Source organism: Pyxicephalus adspersus, chromosome 2 (assembly GCF_032062135.1).
Source record: "Pyxicephalus adspersus chromosome 2, UCB_Pads_2.0, whole genome shotgun sequence".
NCBI classification, from domain to species: Eukaryota; Metazoa; Chordata; class Amphibia; order Anura; family Pyxicephalidae; genus Pyxicephalus; species Pyxicephalus adspersus.
The window spans coordinates 127,029,574-127,052,138 of NC_092859.1; the positions used below are offsets into that span (position 1 = coordinate 127,029,574).

Sequence of the window (22,565 nt, forward strand, 5' to 3'; positions counted from 1 at the left end):
ATTATTAATTATTATTATTTTATTATTATTAAATGTATTATTATCCTTATTTCCTGTCCCATGTGATGGTTTCACTGGAATGGAAAGTGTTCCTGTATATATTAAGAAAATGGGGATGGGTTAGAAGCTGGTAGGCATAAATGACTGTCTGTGTCTTCCTACCTTGTTGTTTTCCATTCCCCCCTTTTTATATTTATTCATTTATTTTATAGCTAACGTTAACAGCAATTCATGGTATTCACAATTTAAGTAATTTAAGATAGCACAGTGCATCTGCTGGAAACTAAAACCCAGAACCCCAGCACTGCACCAGTGTCTTTGTGTTTTCCTGCTTCAATCATATGACCTTTGAGCCACCATATTAACATAATATTAATACATTCAATTTTTATAGACTTGAAAAATTAAATTACCAACAAAATGGTTCTGTAACTATCACTGTCGACTTGCAATGTTGTGCTAGGGACCCGGCTGCAGTTTTCATCAGAAGACACACCATGTAGTTTCTATGCTACTTTGTGTGTCCTTGGTGCTGTGGTTTTCTCCTAACACTTCAGTATTAGCATTGCCAGAATACATGTTCTCACTAATAAAGGTAGGTATTGTTTTTATTGCACTGTGCAGACAATTCAGGTGAAGTTGGTATCTCCAGTTTTTCTGCTACTGTTGTGTCACTTGGTGTTTCCAGTTGAGTAATCCTTGGAGAGGGATGTAACAATTTTGAGTTATAACAATGTGACAGCCTTAACAGCTTTAACTAATGCTGTTCTGTAAAAGAAATCAAATCTTTATCCTGCATTTGATCTCAAGAAAATGAATGAATTGTCAGTGAATGGAGGGTCAGATTATGCCACTAAATCAGATGCACATTACATTTCTTTACGTTTCTTTGTATCAGTCTTTTATAGTTCTTAGGGCATCCACAATTTAATAAATACACCTCTATGGACACTGCACTCACTTTTGCTGGATGAATTTGGAAAAATATTGATCTGTCATGTGTGGCTTTTCCCCTCTTGCACTTTAGAGGTTAAATGTGCAAGGGAGAGGTGTGATAATTGTCCCTCGGTGAAGCCACAAAACAGTTATATAAATGCTTTCTGAACATTCCTTCTATCATATTTGATAATTACCTGTGCTTCTAGTAAATGGCAGTAGGCAGAAACGCAAATTTTACCTCTGGGCTGAATATACATTGAATGGAGTGTTCCTATTTTTCAGCTGAGAACTATTTTATCAAATAAAAAAACATATACTTATTAGGGTAAAGCGTGATACATAGACTGGCCTAATGAATGCTGGAAAACTATAACCAACTTTGCTGGGTGTGCAGATCCAACATGGTAGTTATATTATTATTATTATTATTATTTTTATTATTATTATTATTATTATTATTAATAAACAGTTTTTTTATAGTCCCAACATATTACACAGTGCTATACATTAAATATGGTATTGCAAATGACTGACAGATACAGACAGTGACACAGGAGAAGGGGAGGACCCAGCCCAGAAGAGGTTACAATCTAAGAGTTATTTATATTTTTTCTCTGTAGGCCTTTGTGTTTTTCTACTTCAGTCCTATGACAACTGATGTTTTTATTATAATTTACATTTTAGGGGCTGGAACTTCTCTTGTGTGTTTCATTTTTCCCACCCTTCCCCCCTTAGACCAATTCCCCTGCACATCAATTGCTTTGAACACACTTTGGTCAACCCCAGGTTTTATGGCAAAGGTCTTGACCCAGATGTCACTTTGGTCCATACTGCTGGCCCTTTGGCTGAATGATGATGCAGACGGTATTGTGTTGAAAGGTTGGTCTTGAGAGCAGTGCACTCACCCTAGAAATCAGGACCAATGAGCTTCCCAGCCGGACTTTTGGAGAACAATGGTTTAGTAGGGTATACAAAATCCCACAACACAAAAGAGCTTGTAAAAAATGTACATTTGACCACACCATACGTTGAACCTTCACACCTCGATTCAACTCTTCAACTTCTCTTTCATAGGAAAGATTAGATTTATTTTTCATCCTAGTGCAAATGTGTTATCATATTTTTGTAAAACATGCTATATAGTTTTCATTTCCAGTTATTTATTTTAGAGAATAGGAAAGCCTTTTTAGATATATTGTGTTGGTTCTTTCCTGAGCTCAAGTAATAGTGGGTTCACAATACTGCTTTATAGGAAGGAGAGAAAGTCTTGTATTAGTGCATTTTATGGCTGGCAATATGTAGATCTTGTTATATGAATTGTTATTGCAAAGGGACAATAATAGCATGTTTCAATATATTGTCACACCTAAGAATTTCAAAATGTTATGAGCAGGATCAGTGACTCTGTTTCCATTTATGTTAACAGCTGTAAGCAACACTCTATAACATGCTCCATTCTTTCTAAGCTTCAGGCAATATAATAGCTTTGGCACCTATGTGGGAAGCTCAGAGAAACTGTTCATAGCTTGGCTTACATTACAAAGTGAAGAAGTGTAAGTTGAAGGATGATTAATTAGTGATCCACTTCATAGCCATATTTATTAGGTTTGTATTCTTTATGTGTCAAAACAAGAGTCATTATGAAAGATTCTATGGTACGATCCAGCTGCTTGGAAATCTATCTAGATTTAGATTGTTAGAAACTGAGAAAGATGTAAAGAAAATTCTAAATTATGTATAGGATATATAATCAATTATGAATCTGCACTCATTTATCCCAAGGCACTGTAGGTTTTTGCAGTAATGAATTCATATAACATATATACATCCCCTGACTGTTTGAAAGCTCCCTGCTTTGTGAATAACATTTTTTATTCCACTTAAATCAAAGATTGCAGTGATCCACAAAGAGGATCCAATCTTTTTCCCAAGATACAGCAGCGAGCAAGCTATAGGGCTAAACATTGTAAGTCTGGTATATAGTCCTATGATCCAGTAGAAAAGACCAGCTCTGAATACAATGATGACATAGCCTTATAAATAGTTTTACCAAGTAACATTTTTTTAACTTAATAACAAAGATTTATTGACACCCATTAACAAGATGAACTACCTACTCAGCAAGGCCAATGCCTTTGTAGTGTTATTAATAATTGACACTGTCTGTACCCACGTTGTCTAAATCATCTGATTATTGCTGAATACAGAAGATTTCCTGATTGTATTCAGAAGTGAGCAGTGACATCTGCTGGTAGGAACTTGCCTGAGGGGGTTTAGGAATACAGACTGCCTGCCTTCTGTTCCTTTCTGATATCCCTTGGTAGAATACCAACTAAATAGCTAGTTCTTGAAGTGGAAGTTCTTTGCAGAGTATAATTGGCTTGGATAGAAGAGGCTGCACAGGAAAGCTTTGAGATACACATGAAAGTATCTTCTGGTATCCATCTGTCTCTCAACTGACTTAAGGAAACTTTGCAAGGAAAATAGCTTTGTACCTATTAGTAAGTAATTTGCTTTTATACTGTTTATATCCCTGTGACATAATACATGCAGGGATATTTATAAAAATCCTCACGTTAAAAGATCATGTGCAGTGAATGTAAAATATGTGTTTATTTTCCAAAGGAACTTTAGACAGATGAGCAAACCACAGTTGAATTGCAGAACTCTGAACTTTACACATCAAATCTCCTGCTATAGTTAAACATATGCAAAGTATTTCACAAACTATATACAAATTATTTCTAAAGGTCCATTTGCCAATATCATGTAATACCGGTATGTTAGTAGTAATGTACTATCATATGTTACTGATCCATAAATGGACCAGTTAGCAGAACAAAAAAACAAATCTGTTTCTTGGGTATTTAAACATACCATAGCTGTACCTTAATTACTACAAGTGAACATTGACTTTGCTACCTGAACATATAGGTACTGAAAGAGTAGAAACTGGCCACATAGCAAAGTGAATGTGGGTGAATAAAGTCATTTTGACTAGCCAATAATGGTAAAATCTGATCCCTCCTCAACAACTTCAAAATGAGCAATGGTTCACCTGATTTACCAACAATCACTTGACAAAGGTATTTGTTCTCTTGTGAAAGTGATTGCTGTTTCTTTTAAATATAAGTGAAATTAAAAGTAAATCAGTGCAATTGCATGCAATTTGCATACATAAGTCCAAATTTTTTTTTGCATCTCATTGTGGTCTAGAATGAATCTCTAGTCTAGACTACTGGATAATGCTTTTTTCCTGCCTCTGGAAGGAGTGTTCGTGGCTTACAGGCATTCATCCAATAATATAAGTTGCCAGTAAACAACAAGTAACAAAAACTGATGTAAAAAACAACATATGTGTGGTCCTGGCCCTGAACCACACATATGTTGATTCTTTACATCAGTGTTTGCTGGTTCTATCACCTGAGGAAGCCTATTTGTCGAAACGCATCAGAACTCAGTTGGAGATCAGTGTATTGTCTGAACACTGCATGATTATAACCCTCAGCTTCTTTTTTTATGACCAATACATTTATATGTTACCACTAGGAGACCTCTATTTAGTATTAAGTCCTTTGAACCCTATAAAGTATTGAGGGTGTAGGACTGAAAATATATGTTATATTGTTGTTTTAACAGTGTACTGTATATGAAAATACAGAGATATAAAGCTAATATTTACCATACGAAACCCCTACTTTCTCCTGTTTTTATTCATAATAAATATTAAAAATTACCACCATTATAGTACATCATTTTCATTGAATTTAATGTATTGCATTTTGGCATATCTGTGAAGTTTTTTCAGGTTGTTTTTTAGCCAAATAATACTTACAATGATAAATAACAAAGCATTTTGAGTTCTCCTGTTGGTTATATTAATCATAACTGTCATTTTTTGTCCAGTTCTGAGTGATTATAATTCACCCAAGGGAAAATTGTGTTAAAGAAAATGTGGTGTTTGGTATTTTGTCCAATTAACTTTGGCTGTTGCCCTCTTTTTGAAGTGAAATGCTTGTTGAGATTGATGTTTGTACATCCGAGCAGTGGACAGGTTCTAGCTTTGTATCACTGATGTACAGGCAGGGGGCTGCAGATAAGTAAGACTTTTGATGTCTCTGTATCTTAGGGATACAATGACTAAACCTCTGGTAATGATAGCTCACTCAGCTGGAACTCATAATCAAGGAATTAGTTTCACAACTGCTTGAAAGAGAGTGTCAAGGTGCACTGCCTTGTAACATGATGTAGATTTCTGAACTGAAGAGGTGAACTCCATTCTCCATTTTCATGTGAACTTGATATTTACAGGTATCAGGTCTCCCCTTCCTGTTTGCTGGAGTTTCTGCCTTTGTTTTACAGTGTACGTTCTATTCATTTTGAGCTGTCTCACATGGGCATTCAGTTTTTATTTTTAAACCCCCCAAATGGAAATGGGAAAAGTTTGGTCCTGACAATTTTGGGTACTAGCAACACTGAGTTATATGCAAGAATACTTTTATTCACATTTAAATTACCACTTAAATTATGGTCCAGCGTAATTATATATATGGCTGCTGTAGGATATTGGTTTATAGCCTTGCTTTTCAAGTATCAATTAAAATTATGACATTTGTATTACTTGATATATTTAGATAAGGTTGTAGTTGAAATAGAAAACATATGCATGAATAGATTTTCAAAGAATGCACAGGATGCTCATCAAGAGATGTCATAAGGTACAGGTACAGAGGGTGTTGAACTGATCTACAGAAACTCAGCATCGGGGGTCCCGGGATATAATCACATTTGCATTGTTACAGATTTCTTTTTCCAATTGCTCCAGTCTTCTTTCCAGGCTAATAATAAACTACTTTATTACGTTTTTTTTTTGTTCAATCTTGTGTGTGTGTTTAAATATTTGGTGAATGACCATGACTGATGTAAATGTTTAGTATGTGTACTCTAATATCATAGTTCTTAGTATTTTTTTTTATAAATAGGTTGCTGGTGTAACAAATATAGGGCTTTGCACAGTGAAAGGTGATCTCAAGTTATGGATGTAGCTCAGTTTATATGGTCATAAGTGGTTGTAGTGCTGGTAAACTTTGAAAAATCACAACTTTTTTAACATTTTGGTTGATTAGTCCTATGAATTTAAAGGGTTTGTCCATTTAACACTGATATTTCATTGTCAAGGACTGGTGACTTTTATATATCGGGGTTGGAGCCAGAAGCAATTATTGTGTTCAATTCACAGCTGCATTTGTATTTAACTTTATGGAGTATGTAGGAGGGTTCAGAATATCCCTAGGTAGGCAGGAATTCCTAAAATGTCAAGGCAGATGAGAAACTAATAAGGACTGTATGAGGAAGCCCCAAAAATTTTTAAAGAAAAATAAGCAATTACCTCAGCCAACAAAGACCAGTTCTCATGAAACTTAAATATTCTCTAAAGGTTGGACTAACTCCTTATTATGGTATCGCATTGCATAATATATTCATGAAAGCTCATTTTACTCAATTGTCTTTATGTGTTCTTTCATTAATAGATCCTAGAAGAAAATATCACGTACGGTTACTTGCTTATAACAATTTGGATGAAGGCTATCAAGCTGATCAAACTGTCAGCACTCCTGTTTGTGTCTGTAAGTAAAACATTTTTTTCATTAATTATTTTCATATTTTATATATACAATAGGTAGAGACGGATTTAAATAGCTGTCTTTTTTTGTCATCAATGTTTAATTAGGAAGCTTTCCCTTTACTTCCTGCCCCATAGACTCAACAGGAAGTAAGAGGATATCTTTCTATTGTGAATAAATTCCCCCTTGAAACTGCTGGCTTTACTCTCACCTTTATTCACAAGACACATGCTATTCACATATGTGTCTCATCCATGAATCAAATCCCATTGATGCTCTGTGCATTCTCTCTATTGCAGCATGCCATTGCTTTTTGTGGCTATCATCTCTCTGCTTTTTCTCTCCTTCCTATGAGGAATTCAATGTGTCCTATGCACATGTTTATTTTTCCTATTCTGAACAATCTTCTGCCTTCTGTTAATTACAAAAATACCAGATTTGGTCTTAAAAAAAGGGGGCTTTGACCTGACCCACCCGGGGGATACTTTATGCCATAATTGGTGCCACCCAAAAGGGATGCCTTCTTTCAGTGTTGCATTCTTGCATTTCAAGTGGAATATGATAGTCAACAAGAAAAGAAAGGCTGACATGGTAAAAACACTATAAAGTTTTAATCTAAAAGCATAGGCATTGTTTAATCATTTAAATATGTCTGCTTGCACAAGAACTCTTGAATCTTACACCATATGGTTACGCCAATATTATGGTCCAAAATAAATTGTATGTATGTATTGTTTCTTAGCATTAAGGAAATATGTTTCACCAACGCATTTCTGAGCTATAGCTTCAATAATTATTAATGTATGGTTGTTCTTTTCCCATCTTGTACAGCTGTCCCAGATCACATGGTTCCTCCTCCTCCACCACCTCATCATCTCTATGCAAAAGCCAATAGCTCTTCTTCTATCTACCTTTATTGGGGACGCCCAGCATTCTCCTCCGGCCAATCAATCAACTACACTGTACGTTGCAACCCTGTCGGCCTACAGAATGCATCTTTGGTACTCTACCTCGAAACGTACGTACATTATTCTTATACAGACTTGTTACTTTATAGCTCTTTAAAAAAATCATGGGCATATTCACCCATGAGCAAACTCATTACCAGGAAGGTCAAGCGAGCATTGAACTATAGCAGGCTGTTTTGAATGCTGTTTTAATAGAGAGATGGCAGATGTAGCTTACACAGAAAATATATTAAGCAGTTTTTATTTAACTACAATAAAAATTAATTTGTAAAAACTGAAGTGTAGAAGTTTACAGCACTCAAGAATATGTTTGCTGAGTGTTTATCTTTATTGCTCAACATTAATTCTGCTACTCATAGCTTATACATAAAAAGCTAAAGTTATCCATGCTTTAGCTTGACTTATTTGCCTTTTTAAAGTTGTACCTGGATTGTGAATAAAGAGAGTCATAAATTTCATGCATGAGGGTTTATGTTACTACCAAGATAAGTTGAAAAAATAATGGGATCCTTGAGTATCAATACCTGGTGCCAAAAAGCCAAAGTTCTACAGTTCTTGCACATCAAAATTAGGTCTGTAACTTCACAATGAACTTGCTAGGTAAACACTTTGGGTGAATATGATATTCATCACCCTAAAACAAAATATAGAGCACATAAAACACTATTACAGGACAGGCTTTACATTGTTCAGTTTCAGTAAATTATGTCTGATCTTCATAATGTGATTTACAAAGGTGATAAAATATTTGTGTGTTAAAAAGCAGAAAATACAAATGTTCTGCAGTGCTCTCAAATAATGTAAATAATGTATTTATAAATCTAAATCTATAATAATTTTTTCAATTCAAGCTGAGCCTGACAATGAAAGTCCTTGCATGACATCCAATTACAAAGCGGTATATTGTGTTTTTATGCATCTCTGCAGGACAGAACCTCGTATTTTAGTTCAGGACCTTGAAGTGAATACCAAGTATGAATTTGCTGTACGGCTGCACGTGGACCAGTTGTCAAGTCCCTGGAGCCCTGTGGTTTACCATTCTACCCTTCCAGAAGGTAAGAATTATCAAAGCCATTTACTTTTACAGTTTATTGAACAGTAATAGTCCCTCTGGTCCTGCAAACCAGATTGCAGCATGGACTCAGCACAATATTGCTAACGTTAGTGTACATCATATGGCTTTCTGTGATGAGTCGATCAGCATGCTGACGTTTGTCAGCGAATATAATGCTCTCACACTTGATGTATTCATATCTATGATACCATAGCTCTACATACTAATACACTTACACAGATATGGTTTTGTAGCCTTTGTAAGTAAAAACAAGATGACATAGAATAATAAATGCATGCTATTTGTGTATTGCATTTCTTTAGCTAAATGTAGATAAAGCAATGATTTTGTTTCATTTAGCTCATTAGGTAAAGCATAAGGTATTGAAAGCAAACATCTATATTCATGTGTTTGCTCACCCAGGCTGTTAGTAGTAGGTTTAAATGTAGAAGGAAAGGTAAAACCACCTAGGGGTAATTTTTATACTGTTTGTGCGAAACAGCCAGACATAATAAGAAAATCTCCATAAAGCAAGGGATTCACATGTTCTAGTTTACAATTCTGGGTTTCCTGACACTTCCTGTCTAATCAATACCAGTCATCATAACATTTAAAGAAGGTACACCTCCCTATTTGGGGGACACAGTGATAAAAATGTACCATAGTAATTCCATAGTATAGCACTAAATGTCCTGGAACTCACATCTCTGAAGGTAAAACATATTTGTGTATGTTTTGTTTTTGCAGGAAAAGTTGCATGAAGCATTCATAGACTTGCAATGCAGCCACTGGTTGCAAGAAATGTAGTGGTAGCAACTGCTTTCTCGTATCATCTTAAAAAGTGGGGATCAAGGTGTTTCAAACAAACACCACTAATCACTAATGTAGCTAATGGCATTCCCCTTTAAAGTAGAAAACACTAGCTTGAGATCATAATTTCCACTTGATAAATTTGGCAATGGACAGTATTCAGTATGAAAAGTAGATGTCTGCTAATAGGTAATCTTTTACCTAATCATCACTTTTCATAAATAGGGTGAACAGAAAAGATTGCCCTATTTATGGATAAATAGTGCTATTTATTTTGCAAGCAGACCATTGCCCTTTGATTAATAAGCCCCTTGGTGTCTCTGAAGAATAATGTATCCAGTATTTCCAATAATGTATCCAGTGTAAAGAGCATCCTTTGTATCATCTCATAGTCCTATGACTTGTCGAAAAATCACTATTACTTCCATAGTTTCTGCAAAATGCTGTAATCTGTTCAGGAAACATACATACTGTGAAGGATAATGCAAATTATTAGTATTGGCTTCCTTTTTGTTGTACTAATACCACACCTAATTTTTGCTGCCTTAACACAGCTCCCAGAAGCCCACCAGTAGGTGTGAAGGTGACATTGATTGAAGAAAACACAGCTTTGGTCTCTTGGAAACCCCCAGAGGATATGGATTCATCTGTCACCCAATACACAATATTATATGCATCCAGTAAAGACAGTGCTGCTGGAAAGTGGCAGAAAATGCACCGAGACGGTAATATACCTGCTTATTTTTAGATGGAAATTCATTTTTACTGTTGTTTTTTTTTTTTAAACTGAGTTTTTATTGAATTTTTGTAAATATAAACAAGGAGCACAGTAATACAGGTATAGGATCAATATGCATAGTACAAATAAACATTGGGAGGGGCAAGATACACAACAATTAAAGTATATGTCCTCGTCCACTGTTGGTTGTTTTTAAGACTATTGTTTATCATTAGTATTGTCTATATATAATATTATGACTACTGAATATCTGTAAGGTGGTTGATACACCTGGACAAAAGTCATTGTAAATACAGCACAATATTTAGCATGGTACTGCTGCTATTTAAAGATCATTACCAATAACTTATCACTGATAAATTAGCAATGGCAGAGTATTGTGCTGTCTTAACCATTCATTAATGCAGAAAGATTGAATTTTAAGTAATTCTCTTTATTTGCTAACTTTAAGCTCTTTAGGATGCAAGCTTTGTGTATCCATTATGTCCCTTCCTTAATTATCATACAATGCATACAATATATTGATTAACAGGTATAGATATGAACATTTTTGCATACCAATAGGTGCTATAGCACTAATTAGTCAACATTTATTGATATGTATCTTGAAAAATATTGCAGTGAAAAGCTGTTAACATTGAAACCGTGAATTCATTAATGAATTAATGGACATGCACTGACTGAAACATCCTGGAGGCTCTTACTTGTGTTTCTTTTTTCATTTAGAGGTTATGCATGTGGTGCCTTAGATCTAACTTCCCCTTAGAAAGTCAATCAGACTTGCAGTCTCTATACTAGTATTTTGATCAGTGTTTTATAGTGTGAAAGTCTGTGAAGTTTCCAAATCCCATGACAGCTTTATAACGCTCAGGTACAAGGTTATGTCACAAAGGACAAGACACAGCTGCTGCCAAGAGTGCTGCGCTCACCTAACACTTCATAACGCAATTTGAATAGCGCTATAGACAGTTCTCTTTTTATGAAGTGTTCTGTTATTTCTTTGATTCTCACAAGCTGCATGAAAGCGTGACTCTAGAGGTCACAGTTTAAAAGCTTGGTGGATTGAAAATAGAAAATTAGGCCAGTGAGTCATTAAATAGCTTTATCTCATTTAATTGCAACATTATTTATGGCATCCATTGTTCTGTTCTTGTTTTTGCTTTAAAATGTTATGCTCGCTACACACACAAAGATTTTCATGCAAATTCTACCAGCTTTTATTAATAAATAAAAGCAGAACTATACTGTAAAAAAAATGCAAGAACGCTGGTTGTATATTACAGAAGGGACAAAAGATGTGCCTTCGGCAATAGAACAAACTTGCTTGCCTGTTGCAATCATTTCTGAAATGGACACTGAAATGTGCAGCTCAGTGAATGATCCTGGCATGCTTGGTTGCCAGGAATAAATTACCTTACATCATTCCAACCTGGTCAATCAAGGTGGTCAAAAATTCTAAAACCGTTGTAGTGAAGGCTGGTTGAAAGTGCCTAATTGGAGTTGAATATTTCAAGTCAGCATGTATTCTATGGCCTCCTGCCATAATTGTTTGTCAAATCTGAAATTAGGTGTTCAGCATATAAAACACAAGAAGGCTCCATCATAACTAAGAAGAGACATTGATCTGGTGTATGTCTTTCTTCCAGGCAATAGCATTTAGTGTGGTTCCCTTATTATGCAAAAGACAATATTACCAATAGTCAGTGGTGTGCAACCTTAGAAGTCACCTTAGTTCGGTCTATGTTGGCCATTCAGAAATCAAGCTCTAAATCTTTCTTTAGCACAGCCATGAAGCCATTGAGCAAGCTTTGATCTAGTTGAGCACTATTTCAGCTTTGACATTTTCATACCTTTTGGTCAAGTCACCAATGCACATCACATTAGAAACCGTTGATCAAAAGAAAACACTTGAATTACCATTTTAATGCAGCAGAAATGAAAAGTCTTTGAAATGCTGAGCTGTGTCTAACATGTGTCATTGTCATTGGCTTTGGAAATAATTGCAAGGTAGTGGTGAGAGAGTTTCATATCGTTTAGCTGCCTGACTTGGCTGTTCATTATTTATGGAATTCACTAAATGAATGCATGTAACCAGCACCGGTCAAAGGTGCTATGGTCTACAGGCAGACTTTATGCTGCTGGAACTTGACCTCTGTGGTGTAATGTTCAACTCCGATGATAAGTGATGGATTTCTTCACATGTATCCATGAGCACAGTCATTTGAAGAACCACAAAGTGTTTGAATTATCTGCCTTGCACATTAAAAATACAGTTTTGTGACAGTAAGCATAAATTAATTATTGATTACTGCCATATGCATTCTAACATTAGAGATTCTAAACAGCTAATGAATTACTCAATAGCTACCACAATTAACCCTATTGCTGTTCTGTATTGTGATCAGAATTCTAGCATGATCAAACAACTAAAGACTTAAGACGCTGAATGACCACCACATTCTATCTCTTCCAAAAAAAAAAAAAAACACATTATTTAGGCATGGGGCACAGACACCTAAACTTGCTTTTCTGTTTTATCAGATGTAGGGACTAAATTATATTGGTCAATTAATGTGTATTAGTCGACATTTTTTTTTAAACTGCCTCCTTAACAATTACAAGCAATTGTTTTGGACAACAACAATTGTAAGTGTACTCCTCTTAAAGCAGAACTAAATGTAAAAAAATATAAGCAAGCAGGTTCCTTATTGCAGGCATTGTCCTGTCTGCCATAACACAAGCTTACTGCCAGCAATCTTTTCTTTTTCTTTTGTACACTGATCTGTTCAGTGTTTAATCTCAGCATAGTTGCCTACTGGGGATCAATGCGTTCCTGTGTTCATGCACAGGATTTACGTTATTCTGGCCTGGCCAGTAAAGATGGCTGAAGATTCTGAACCCAGAAGAGAAGTGGAGGGTGAAGATTTTGGCAGGTGTGTTTCTTTTTTGCAGAAGGCACATCACCCAGGACCTGCTTTCTTGCAATTTTTTATTTTTAACTTTAGTTCTGCTTTAAGTCTAAAACACCCAAATGGATTACCACCAGACAGCTTACATTTGTATCCCTTATCTATAGTAGTTATTTGAACTACATCACAGAGTTACCTACTGCATTTATCTCAATTCAATTTCATTACTATATGAAACATGTGACATGGGTCTCATATCTTCAAACACAGAATGTTATGTTAAATAACATTACAGGGTGAAGTCAGTTTAGTTTGCTTAAATTTTGGTCGATCTTTTCTGCATGTATAATTTATCTTGTTTGTTAAATTCCAGGAGCAATAACAATGGCTTTGCTGGAAAACCTGCTTCCTGGAAACATCTACCTGATCAGGATCTCAGCTTCCAATGAAGTGGGAGAAGGACCATTTTCTATTGCAGTAGAATTGCCTGTTCACCCTAAGGAGATGGTACACAACAGCATGAAGTCAAAGCATCTTGATGCTGCTAACAGTCAAGGTCAGTCTTAAAAAGTACAGTAAACAAAAAAAAAACATTTCATTATTTACTAGGAAACAGCAATTCTTCCAGACCTGCTTTTGTTTCTGCCCTGCTGTGGTTTCCACAACAGAGACAAATAACCCCTTATAGAGCAAGACTATTCAAGCATACCAATAATTGTTTACTGTACAAAAGTGATACCTGGTGACTGTACCAAATGCAAAATAAAGAAATTAATGACAGTGATTTATACATGGGTGGAACAGCAAGTCCAAATCGTATATCATTGACTATGCAATTCATGGCAGTTCTTAGGGAAAAGTTCTAAATCAGCAGTAATAAATTCTGCTTTTTTTATTATGTGAAATAAACACTGCACCAAGATAATACAGATACTTTGTCAAGTGGTACATTTGTATATAGAAGTTTATAAGAAGACAAAATATGTTCTACAACAGACATGGACGTCTATTAGTTATGATGCGTGAGAAGAGCATGCATTGGTTATTAAATCAATGCAATAACTGCTGTATTCATTGATTTAGGAGCAATTATTCTGTCAAGGCAGAGAATGTCTTTGGAAATGTGAACTATTATTTTTGCCTGAAGTTCACCTTTAAATATTCATATTTATTTTATATAAACCTATCACACAAATTAATAGTTCCTTTTTTATACTGTGCATGATTATTCAGGTTTGATGTGTTGTTACTTGTAAATGACAGGTTTGTCTTTGTTATATATTGATCAGCTATCCAATAAGAATTGCATATAGGTACAAAGGAGACTAACTAGAAATTGCACAGGCATGACCTTACTTCCCATTCACTGTACCTCAAGTCACAGAGCACTATAATTCCAGGCTGTTAAATTTGGCATTGTGTAGTGTGTTATATAAATTTACTCAACAGCACCAGCTTACTTGTTATGTTTTCTGCGTTGTGTTTGTGTAATTTAATGATTGTGACTGCATTTCACAGAAGTGTACTTTGCTGATCATGTGTATTTTATTTTACTTCAATTCATGTATTGATGTTTTTTTACCAAATTGTTTTTTACATGGCTACTTTATTGCAGAATATTCCAGTTTCTACCATCTGGACCAGAAGTCAATGACAGGAATTGTGGTTGGAGTGGCCATTGCATTAACTTGTATTCTCATATGTGTGCTTATTCTGATTTATCGTGGCAGAGCTAGGTTGGTATTTTTGATAATAAATAGTGTATATGTACCATATATGTTGTATAATTACATCATAATGTTTTCACTGTGTAGTCTAGAAGAAAGCATGAAGCTATAATGTTGTCTATCATTTATATATGTACTGCAGTTTTATAGTGTCTAGTCCACATATGGTTGTCTCAATATTTAAATAATATTTTTGTAAGAACTAACAAATGTAAGATAAAAAACCTTAGGAGTCCCTGGAACAAATACTGTATATATATCTTCATAGCATCTGTGAAATTTGTTTATTAGGGAAATGTTTGCTAAATAGTCACTAAACCTGAAATACAAGTTAGTTTATAAAGTATATAAAAGTTCACAAACTTTTCTGCAAACATTTCACTAACTCTCTCAGTGTCTTAAAGACACATTGATACTTTTCCAATATAGGGCAAGGAGAAAGTATTTCTGGAAAAAAACATCTAATAAACTTACCAGCTTTCCTTTGCATGGAAACCATCACAGGGAAGCAGGTCCCGTGCTTTTCCATACCTGAAAGTAAAATAAGTATCGTATATAGGAGTTTTCCCATGTTCTCCCCAGAGACAGTGATTGTACCCTGCATTTTTCTAGGCAGTAGTTTTCTAGAAGATGTAAACACTTGTGAACACTGAATTTTAAACACAAATCCAGCTTTACGATGCAAAAAATGTTGTACAAACCAAGGCAATCTACACTGAATTGCTATATATTCAATATATATTTATAGGGCTCATATGTATTGTAGTAGTACATTGATCTGTCTGAATATGTGAACTAAAGGTGTTATTACTGGAAAATTGTGTGCATAGGCAGCATTAGAGTGGTTTACATCGCCTTATAAATTCAAGCTTTCCAGTGCATTCAAACATCTCTCTGGACTGTACTGTACTGTTAAGGGATTAGTGGTGATTAATCCTAAGGGTTCCAGCAGTGTGTCATTCAAGTAAAGACAAATAGATCCGGTGCCCTGCATTGTTCTTGCAAGTCTAAGGCCACCCATGAGCTCATGAAACAGAAATATGTCCGATTATACTCATGTTCTAGAAGCTTAAATAAAACAGTGTCCACCTTGTGCAAGTAAAATGCAATTATGTGTTTAATTAGTTTTCCAGGCAATTGTGTTACATTAACCTATATTGCTAAGTAGAAACAATTGTGGAAAGCTTTCAGACAACACTCAAACAGCTAAATATACAATAAAAATATGATTTTGTAAAAGGTTTCTGTTCAGCCACTCATGATTTACACTCTCCAGCATTATTTTTTTAGCGCCATAGGTTCTATGTTCACAGTTGCAGCTTTGTAGCTTTATGTGTTACTGTGTGCTTTATAGCTTACTTACTAGACAATCAATGAGAATTCCCCATCCCTTTGTTCTTTCTCATGCTTCCATTGCTTTAAATATTTGATGAATTTTGCTGCGCAATGAGGCCTGATGTACATTTATTGTATACCCTCATACTTGTATTCTAATTTCTGTAAGTTGTATAAAAATATTTTTTGAAATAATGTTTACTGAATACATAACTCAACTTGAGTATTTTAAAAAAAATATTTGCAGTATCCCTTAAATTTGCTTTCATTGTATTTGTCATGCAGTGCACCCCTGAACTCATCCCCCTATAATAAATTGCTCATTGTATCACTGTGGGCGTATCATCAAGTGTATTTGGCACACCAGTCACATAATGCAAACCCAGACCCATTATTTTAATATCTGATCTTCTGTCAGCATGTACAGTTTGATAATTTGCCTTAAATAATATTTTTATATTTATTTAGGAAAGCCACAATTGCAAAACTTGCTCAAGGAAATGACCGGATACCTCAAGCAGCTGCATTAATTTCTCATGAGAGCCAACAAATAAAGAATCAGCCAGAAAGGAGTGAAGATGCCTTAATCTCTGCTGTTGTGACAGATCACTACCTTGATACAAAGGTAAGTGGATGGTTTGGAGATATGTATTTTATAATTGCACATGCCTGACACCATGCATTGTTAACAAATATTGTGATATTTTTGTCATGTTTTGTTTTAAAATATTGATATTTAAAACTAGGTCTGTTTTCATTCTAGGGTGGTTCAGATCTCATCATTAATCGCTATGGACCAGTTGTGAAAAAAAAAACAAAGAACAAATGGACATTTTGCAAGAAGAGTAAAAAAGACCCTTTGGAACAGGTAAACTGATTGCTTGTCTTTATGTATTAGATATTTGCATGTTTTATGTGGTTATATTAACCTTATGTTTTACCTCAACAGTCCAAAACTAAAATTGTAAAGGCTGCCTGTTTATATCAACCTAATACTTCTATACGGCTGGGAGAAGACTCATCCAGCACCCCACCAGGCCATCCAGACACGTTCCAGATAGAAAGGAGCATAGCAGCAGACACAGAGCATTCTGGGAACAGTGAAGAAAGCCACGAGACCAATGACTCTGGACGGTACTCCCATGAGTCCAATGATGAAATTAATCTGTACTCTGTTATCAGCACCACTTTGCCCTCACCTTATTCATTTAACAATGAGGAATGTACAAAGGATCCTGCATTACCCACGAACTAGCTATTGTCTGCTGCTGAGGAACATTCGTTCATGGTACCCCACAAGATTCACATGCTCACAACCTTTTAGAGATGACAATTCCTTTTTAATCCAGATGCGTCCAGCATTAGTTTTTGTTCGAAGGACAATGAACAGTGCAAAACGAATGTGGAATCTGGTGTCTCCCATCTCATACATCACAATTCTCCTACAGAATGTTCCATAGAGTAAATCTAATGACTGTGAAGGTTGACTTGTGGGATAGTGAACGCATTCAAAACTCTCCTGGTTTTTTATGCCATTTGTCTTTGTTGTGAAGGGACGTCAAACAGTCCCTTTGATTTATGTCTACCTCAGCTGGTCACATCGTGAACTCCATTTTGCTGCTTTACCTATATTTGTGTTTGTATGTCTCCCTTTACCCTTCATCAGAAATACTTCCTAAATGTTTTTTTTTGTTATTATTTTTAATGCTGTGTAATGAATGTTTATACCTAAGGAGTTGTAAAGGCAAAATAGAGAAACGGTCTCTGTTCAACTTTGAACACAGTACTGTTACTTGGCTGATAATCGCATAAATCCCAACCTTAATCAACTACTACCTCTGCAAACAAGCATGTGAACGACACTTGATTTATTAAAGCTCTCCAAGGCTGGAGAGGATACACTTTCATCAAAGAAGTTGGGTGATCCAGCAAACCTGGAATGGATCTGGTCCAGGATTGAAAACATTTGCTATCAAATAGCAAATTACTTCCACTCCAGGTTTCCTGGATCACCCAGCTTCAACGATGAAAGTGTATCCTAGTCTAGCTCTAGCCTCTGAGAGCTTTAATAAGTCAGGTCCTTTGTGTTCTTGTTGATTTCAGACAGACGCCTATTTTGACGCTAGCTAAACAGACAGCCGTGCCTTCTAGTATCTCAGTAAAAAAGCACTGCCTTACTCAAAAAGTGTTCAGGACATTTCTCAGGAGTATAACAAGAGGCCTTAAACCCCCGGACATTGGTGGAGAACCTCAGACCCCCATATATCACTTTAATTCTCATAATGTTTGGTTTCTTTAGAAGGTTGGCTGGAGTACTTTAAATGACAGCACGGCTTTTGTACGGTTTTCTTGTAATGCTATAATGTGCTCACACATAGACATAATATTTTTTAATCAAACACAACTTATTTGGTACTACACCTAGAGACTCTTTGCTTGTTTACACTTGGGGATGATGTGTAACATGCTAGTCAGCCGATGACCCAGTGTTGACTGAATGTCAGAAGAGTCTTTGCAGAGCTGTTTACTCAATGGCCGATTGTGCCTGTTGCCTTTACAATTCCTGATTTATACTACCTCTTTTTTAATTGATGTCATTGTTTATTTCCTGGACTCAGGGAATCATGTATTTTTGTGTGTCAGTACCTCATGTATATATGGGGTATTTGTGACAGGGTATCATGCTTTTTTGTTTTCTTTTTTCTTTAGAATTAGGTCATTGAATTCATCTTATACAATATTAAAGTGTTCCTGTTGCATAAACAGACAGCCATTGTAGGTGCTAAATCACTAATTTAATATGTAGTGATTAATATACAATTAGGAGATGAATAGCTGACAAGATTGCATTCATTCTTATGCATATGTGTAGCAATCATTGGTAAGCTTTCACTCAGAATGGCTGTAGGTTTAATATGGCTAAACCTGACAAAGATCTCAATGCTTGATGTCCAGGCAGATGTAGATGGAACTGTGTTCAGCTTAAATCCAGTTCTTTAACAGGCTGCTTCCACTGTGAATGTGAGACAGGTGCCCTTTAATAAAGTTTTCAGGCATGTATATGATGTCATACCAAAGATAGTCCTTTACATTGTAAGGGATTAAAAAAAAGTTATTTTGCGTTTGGCATAACTGCTAAGTAGTAGTAGTAATAGTGATTGTAATAGATCAGTAAGGATGAATACAATCTGCATTTCAAACTACCTTCGACTTTAAATCATGTCTACTTTAAGTCATGTCTAAAAACTTCCAAGTTACAATTTTAGTATTTACCTTTTAGCTCTTTATTATAACAGTATTAGATGACCTATTTTTGAACACATTGCTTTATATGCTTAGGAAGGAAACTTTAACCAAAGATTTATTTTGGGGTCTTGTCATGTCATTTGTTTAGGTGATTTTTTAAAGTTCATTGTTTTTGTATGAGCATATTTTCACACTACAACATTCACACTACTACACAAACATTTAATATGCCAGAGCAGCTAAGACCTCTTGTTATCCATGCTGATAAGGAATGATAATGGGACAAATTTTATTATGGTTCTTTTAACTCTGTGTGCAAAATATTATAACATCATCTCAGGCAATATTATATTAGTTGGACTGTTTATAATGAAAACAGATTCTAATATACTAGTAAGAAAAAAAATACAGGGCATCTGTGCACCAGTAATAAATATTTAAGCACAATTGGTTCACTAAATTTTGCACTCTCTAAAATAGTAGGCAGGCAATTAGTCTGGTCAATTGGCAGGCTGTTTGTTAGTGTTAGAAAGGAAGTAAATGGAACTAAAAATTCTCATTGTCATCACAGTGCACATACTGGGCTGATAGCGTGCAGTTGTGTGTACATTCTTCTGATACTGATTTAACTGAGATTTTTGTGAGATCTTAGTACATGTAGTATACAACTACATTTATCATATGTCAATTATGTCCCATAAATTCCTTGTCTTGGCTAACAATTTATACCAAAGATTTTTATGACTGCTCCGGCATATTGAGTAATTGATAAGCCTACAGAATAAAGTTTTACTTGCTGGTGTTTTGGCCAAATGTACTGTTTATTACTGCATGGACCATTTACATTTTCTATTGTTAACTTTTGTGATGAAATTAGTTTGCACCACCAGTGTCTCTTGCCAGTTTCCGAGTTAAGAGTAACTAAAAATCCAAGGAATGAGAGGTGGCAAATGATCAAAAATAAACTGTGCTTTAGTTTGTACAGCAAACTGCACCTTGAAAATTCGATTTACGGAAAGCAAATATTTTTTATGTAGTGTGCAGTATTTCATAACAAGCAACTGAACATCATTTAACTGCCCTGATGACATGGAAAGGAATATCAACGCCATGTGTTACTTTGTACAAAGTAGTAAGTAAGACTTTTAATAAATAAGCTTGCTCTGTATTTTGGGTAGCACTGCTGTATACTGCTAACCCTACAGTATATGTGCCTCTCAGTCCTTGAGATTCTTCCTACTGTCTTGTATAACTGTGGTACAAAATATATCTGAATGTAAAATGTAAAGATTTCAGGCTTGTTCTGTATGTGTATATATGCAGTATATGCTGTTATTTCTAATCCTTCTTCTGTTAACCATGCTGATAGAGAATGTTATTGGGACATGTTAGAGAGTTCCTAGTGTATGGCATAGGCTTGTTGTTTTTCATTTGGTTTCAATATCTGTTTCAGAACATTCTTTTTTCCTCACTTAGGTCACTGTACCAAACAAGCATGTATTATGTGGAGTCAGATTGAAGTCTGAACTTTGTAAACTGCATACTTCTCTCAGGACAGGTTCCCTTTAGGAGCACTGCTAGACTAAAAATAAGAATTTTTACTTGGCCTAACACAGCTCTGTTTAGTTAATTCTCCTAAATATTTACAAGGGTTTCTATTTGGAAAGCTGACCTCTCTGTACCTAGGAAAAGACTTCTCTTTTGGCGATAGGATTTGTTTACAAAAAAAAAAAAAAAACACTCAACAGGTGGATATGGAACCTTTACAATTTTGTATCACCCCAATTCCATGGCCTGCAGCTTTAGTTGGGCTTAAATCCATTTAACATGGTTGAGTATGTGAACTGGACACACATGTGCACATTAATGAGTGAACTTTTATAGTGAATGAACCCTAATATTTTTAGAGAACCAATTAACACCGTATTGTATGCAGTCTAATATCTCACTGTCAGCTTGGTACCTTGTCTGGGTTAACTTGGTATACAAATAGAGGCTACAAAAATATGGGAAGAGATACTACATTTTCACCCAGACAAAGTTCACCAGTTTCCTATCCATTGCAAATTTTGTTACCAGGACTACTAAGTTTCAAAGACTGCTGGTTTACAACTTTCTGTTACAACTTTACATATGGTTAATCCTCAGAAACAATTTCTAATTGTGTTTAAAGCAACTCTGTCGCTGATTTAAAAAGTAAAAAAAGCATACCTAGCAAAGCACGAGTTATTCTACTTACCTGTCCTGTTGGCCATTATTGGCTCTATTGCACAGTGAAGCTGCCAATAGAATTTTCATATCTGACCTGCAGTTTTGCTGTACAGAAAACAGTCAAGAGGTAGGCAGCTTGATTTGAAAGTCTAATTAATCCTTTCCTTTTATCAAGTACTTTTTATATTTTTTAAAACAGTAACATTTGTTTTAAAAGTTCCTTTCAAGTAGCCATCCTACTTGTTACCAAGGCTGATTTTTTTTCTTAAAATCTGTTAAAGAATGTATATTTATAAAACACTACACAAATTATTACATTTGTACATGTGTGTAATTCTCATGAAATATTTTTATAGCTGTATTTTCGTGATTTCAATTATAGAAAAAATGTATATTTAATACATGTAATTTTGTATGCCCAAGTGTAAAAGTAATGTATCACTGTTCATAGAAATCCTAAATATGTGCCATAGACAACAGTAACCATCAATATTTGTACCCAGTAGTTTAATATTAATGTATGCTGCTTTGGTCTAAAGGGTGTTTTTGCCCAGTGATAAGATTTTTTTTTAAAAAACCATAAAAGTTGTGCCTTCAAATATTCCAGTATTTTGAGCTGAAAAAAATGTTAGTTAAGAAACAGTGAAGCTATAGAAACATGTCAGATGTTTGTCTCCCATTTGACATTTGTAGAGCAGTCCCCCAACGCCATTCATCAATCCACCACGGCCAGGAACTACTACTGTGCACAGCAAGGTGCTACTTGTCCATCCCTCTCCATAGAACAGAACAGTGCTGTGTATACAGAACACGTTTGTTGATCTGTCACTGGAAATGATCACAAAAGATCTTTTCTAGCGACAGAGATCTGATGTCCGACATCTGTACAGGGCTTTAATATGACAAGTAATTTGTCAGATATATTATGAGGGCAGTTGTCTATTGTTATAATTACACCTGCTACAAGATAAACTAAGGCTAAATAAAACAAAAGAGATGTTGG

General features: G+C 35.2%; 1 protein-coding gene across 1 annotated transcript in view; it reads left to right on the forward strand.

The window, feature by feature from the left end:
- PRTG (protogenin) overlaps window positions 1–19,541 on the forward strand; it is a 78,706-nt gene extending 59,165 nt beyond the window's left edge. Inside the window, exons 12-20 of the mRNA XM_072399096.1 lie at window positions 6,471–6,566; window positions 7,395–7,581; window positions 8,459–8,586; window positions 9,950–10,120; window positions 13,417–13,599; window positions 14,659–14,779; window positions 16,574–16,730; window positions 16,869–16,973; window positions 17,055–19,541. Of these exons, the coding sequence (XP_072255197.1) occupies window positions 6,471–6,566; window positions 7,395–7,581; window positions 8,459–8,586; window positions 9,950–10,120; window positions 13,417–13,599; window positions 14,659–14,779; window positions 16,574–16,730; window positions 16,869–16,973; window positions 17,055–17,360 (1,454 nt within the window). The 3' untranslated portion in view covers window positions 17,361–19,541. The remainder of the gene's footprint in view (window positions 1–6,470; window positions 6,567–7,394; window positions 7,582–8,458; window positions 8,587–9,949; window positions 10,121–13,416; window positions 13,600–14,658; window positions 14,780–16,573; window positions 16,731–16,868; window positions 16,974–17,054) is intronic.
- Window positions 19,542–22,565: the final 3,024 nt, after the last annotated feature.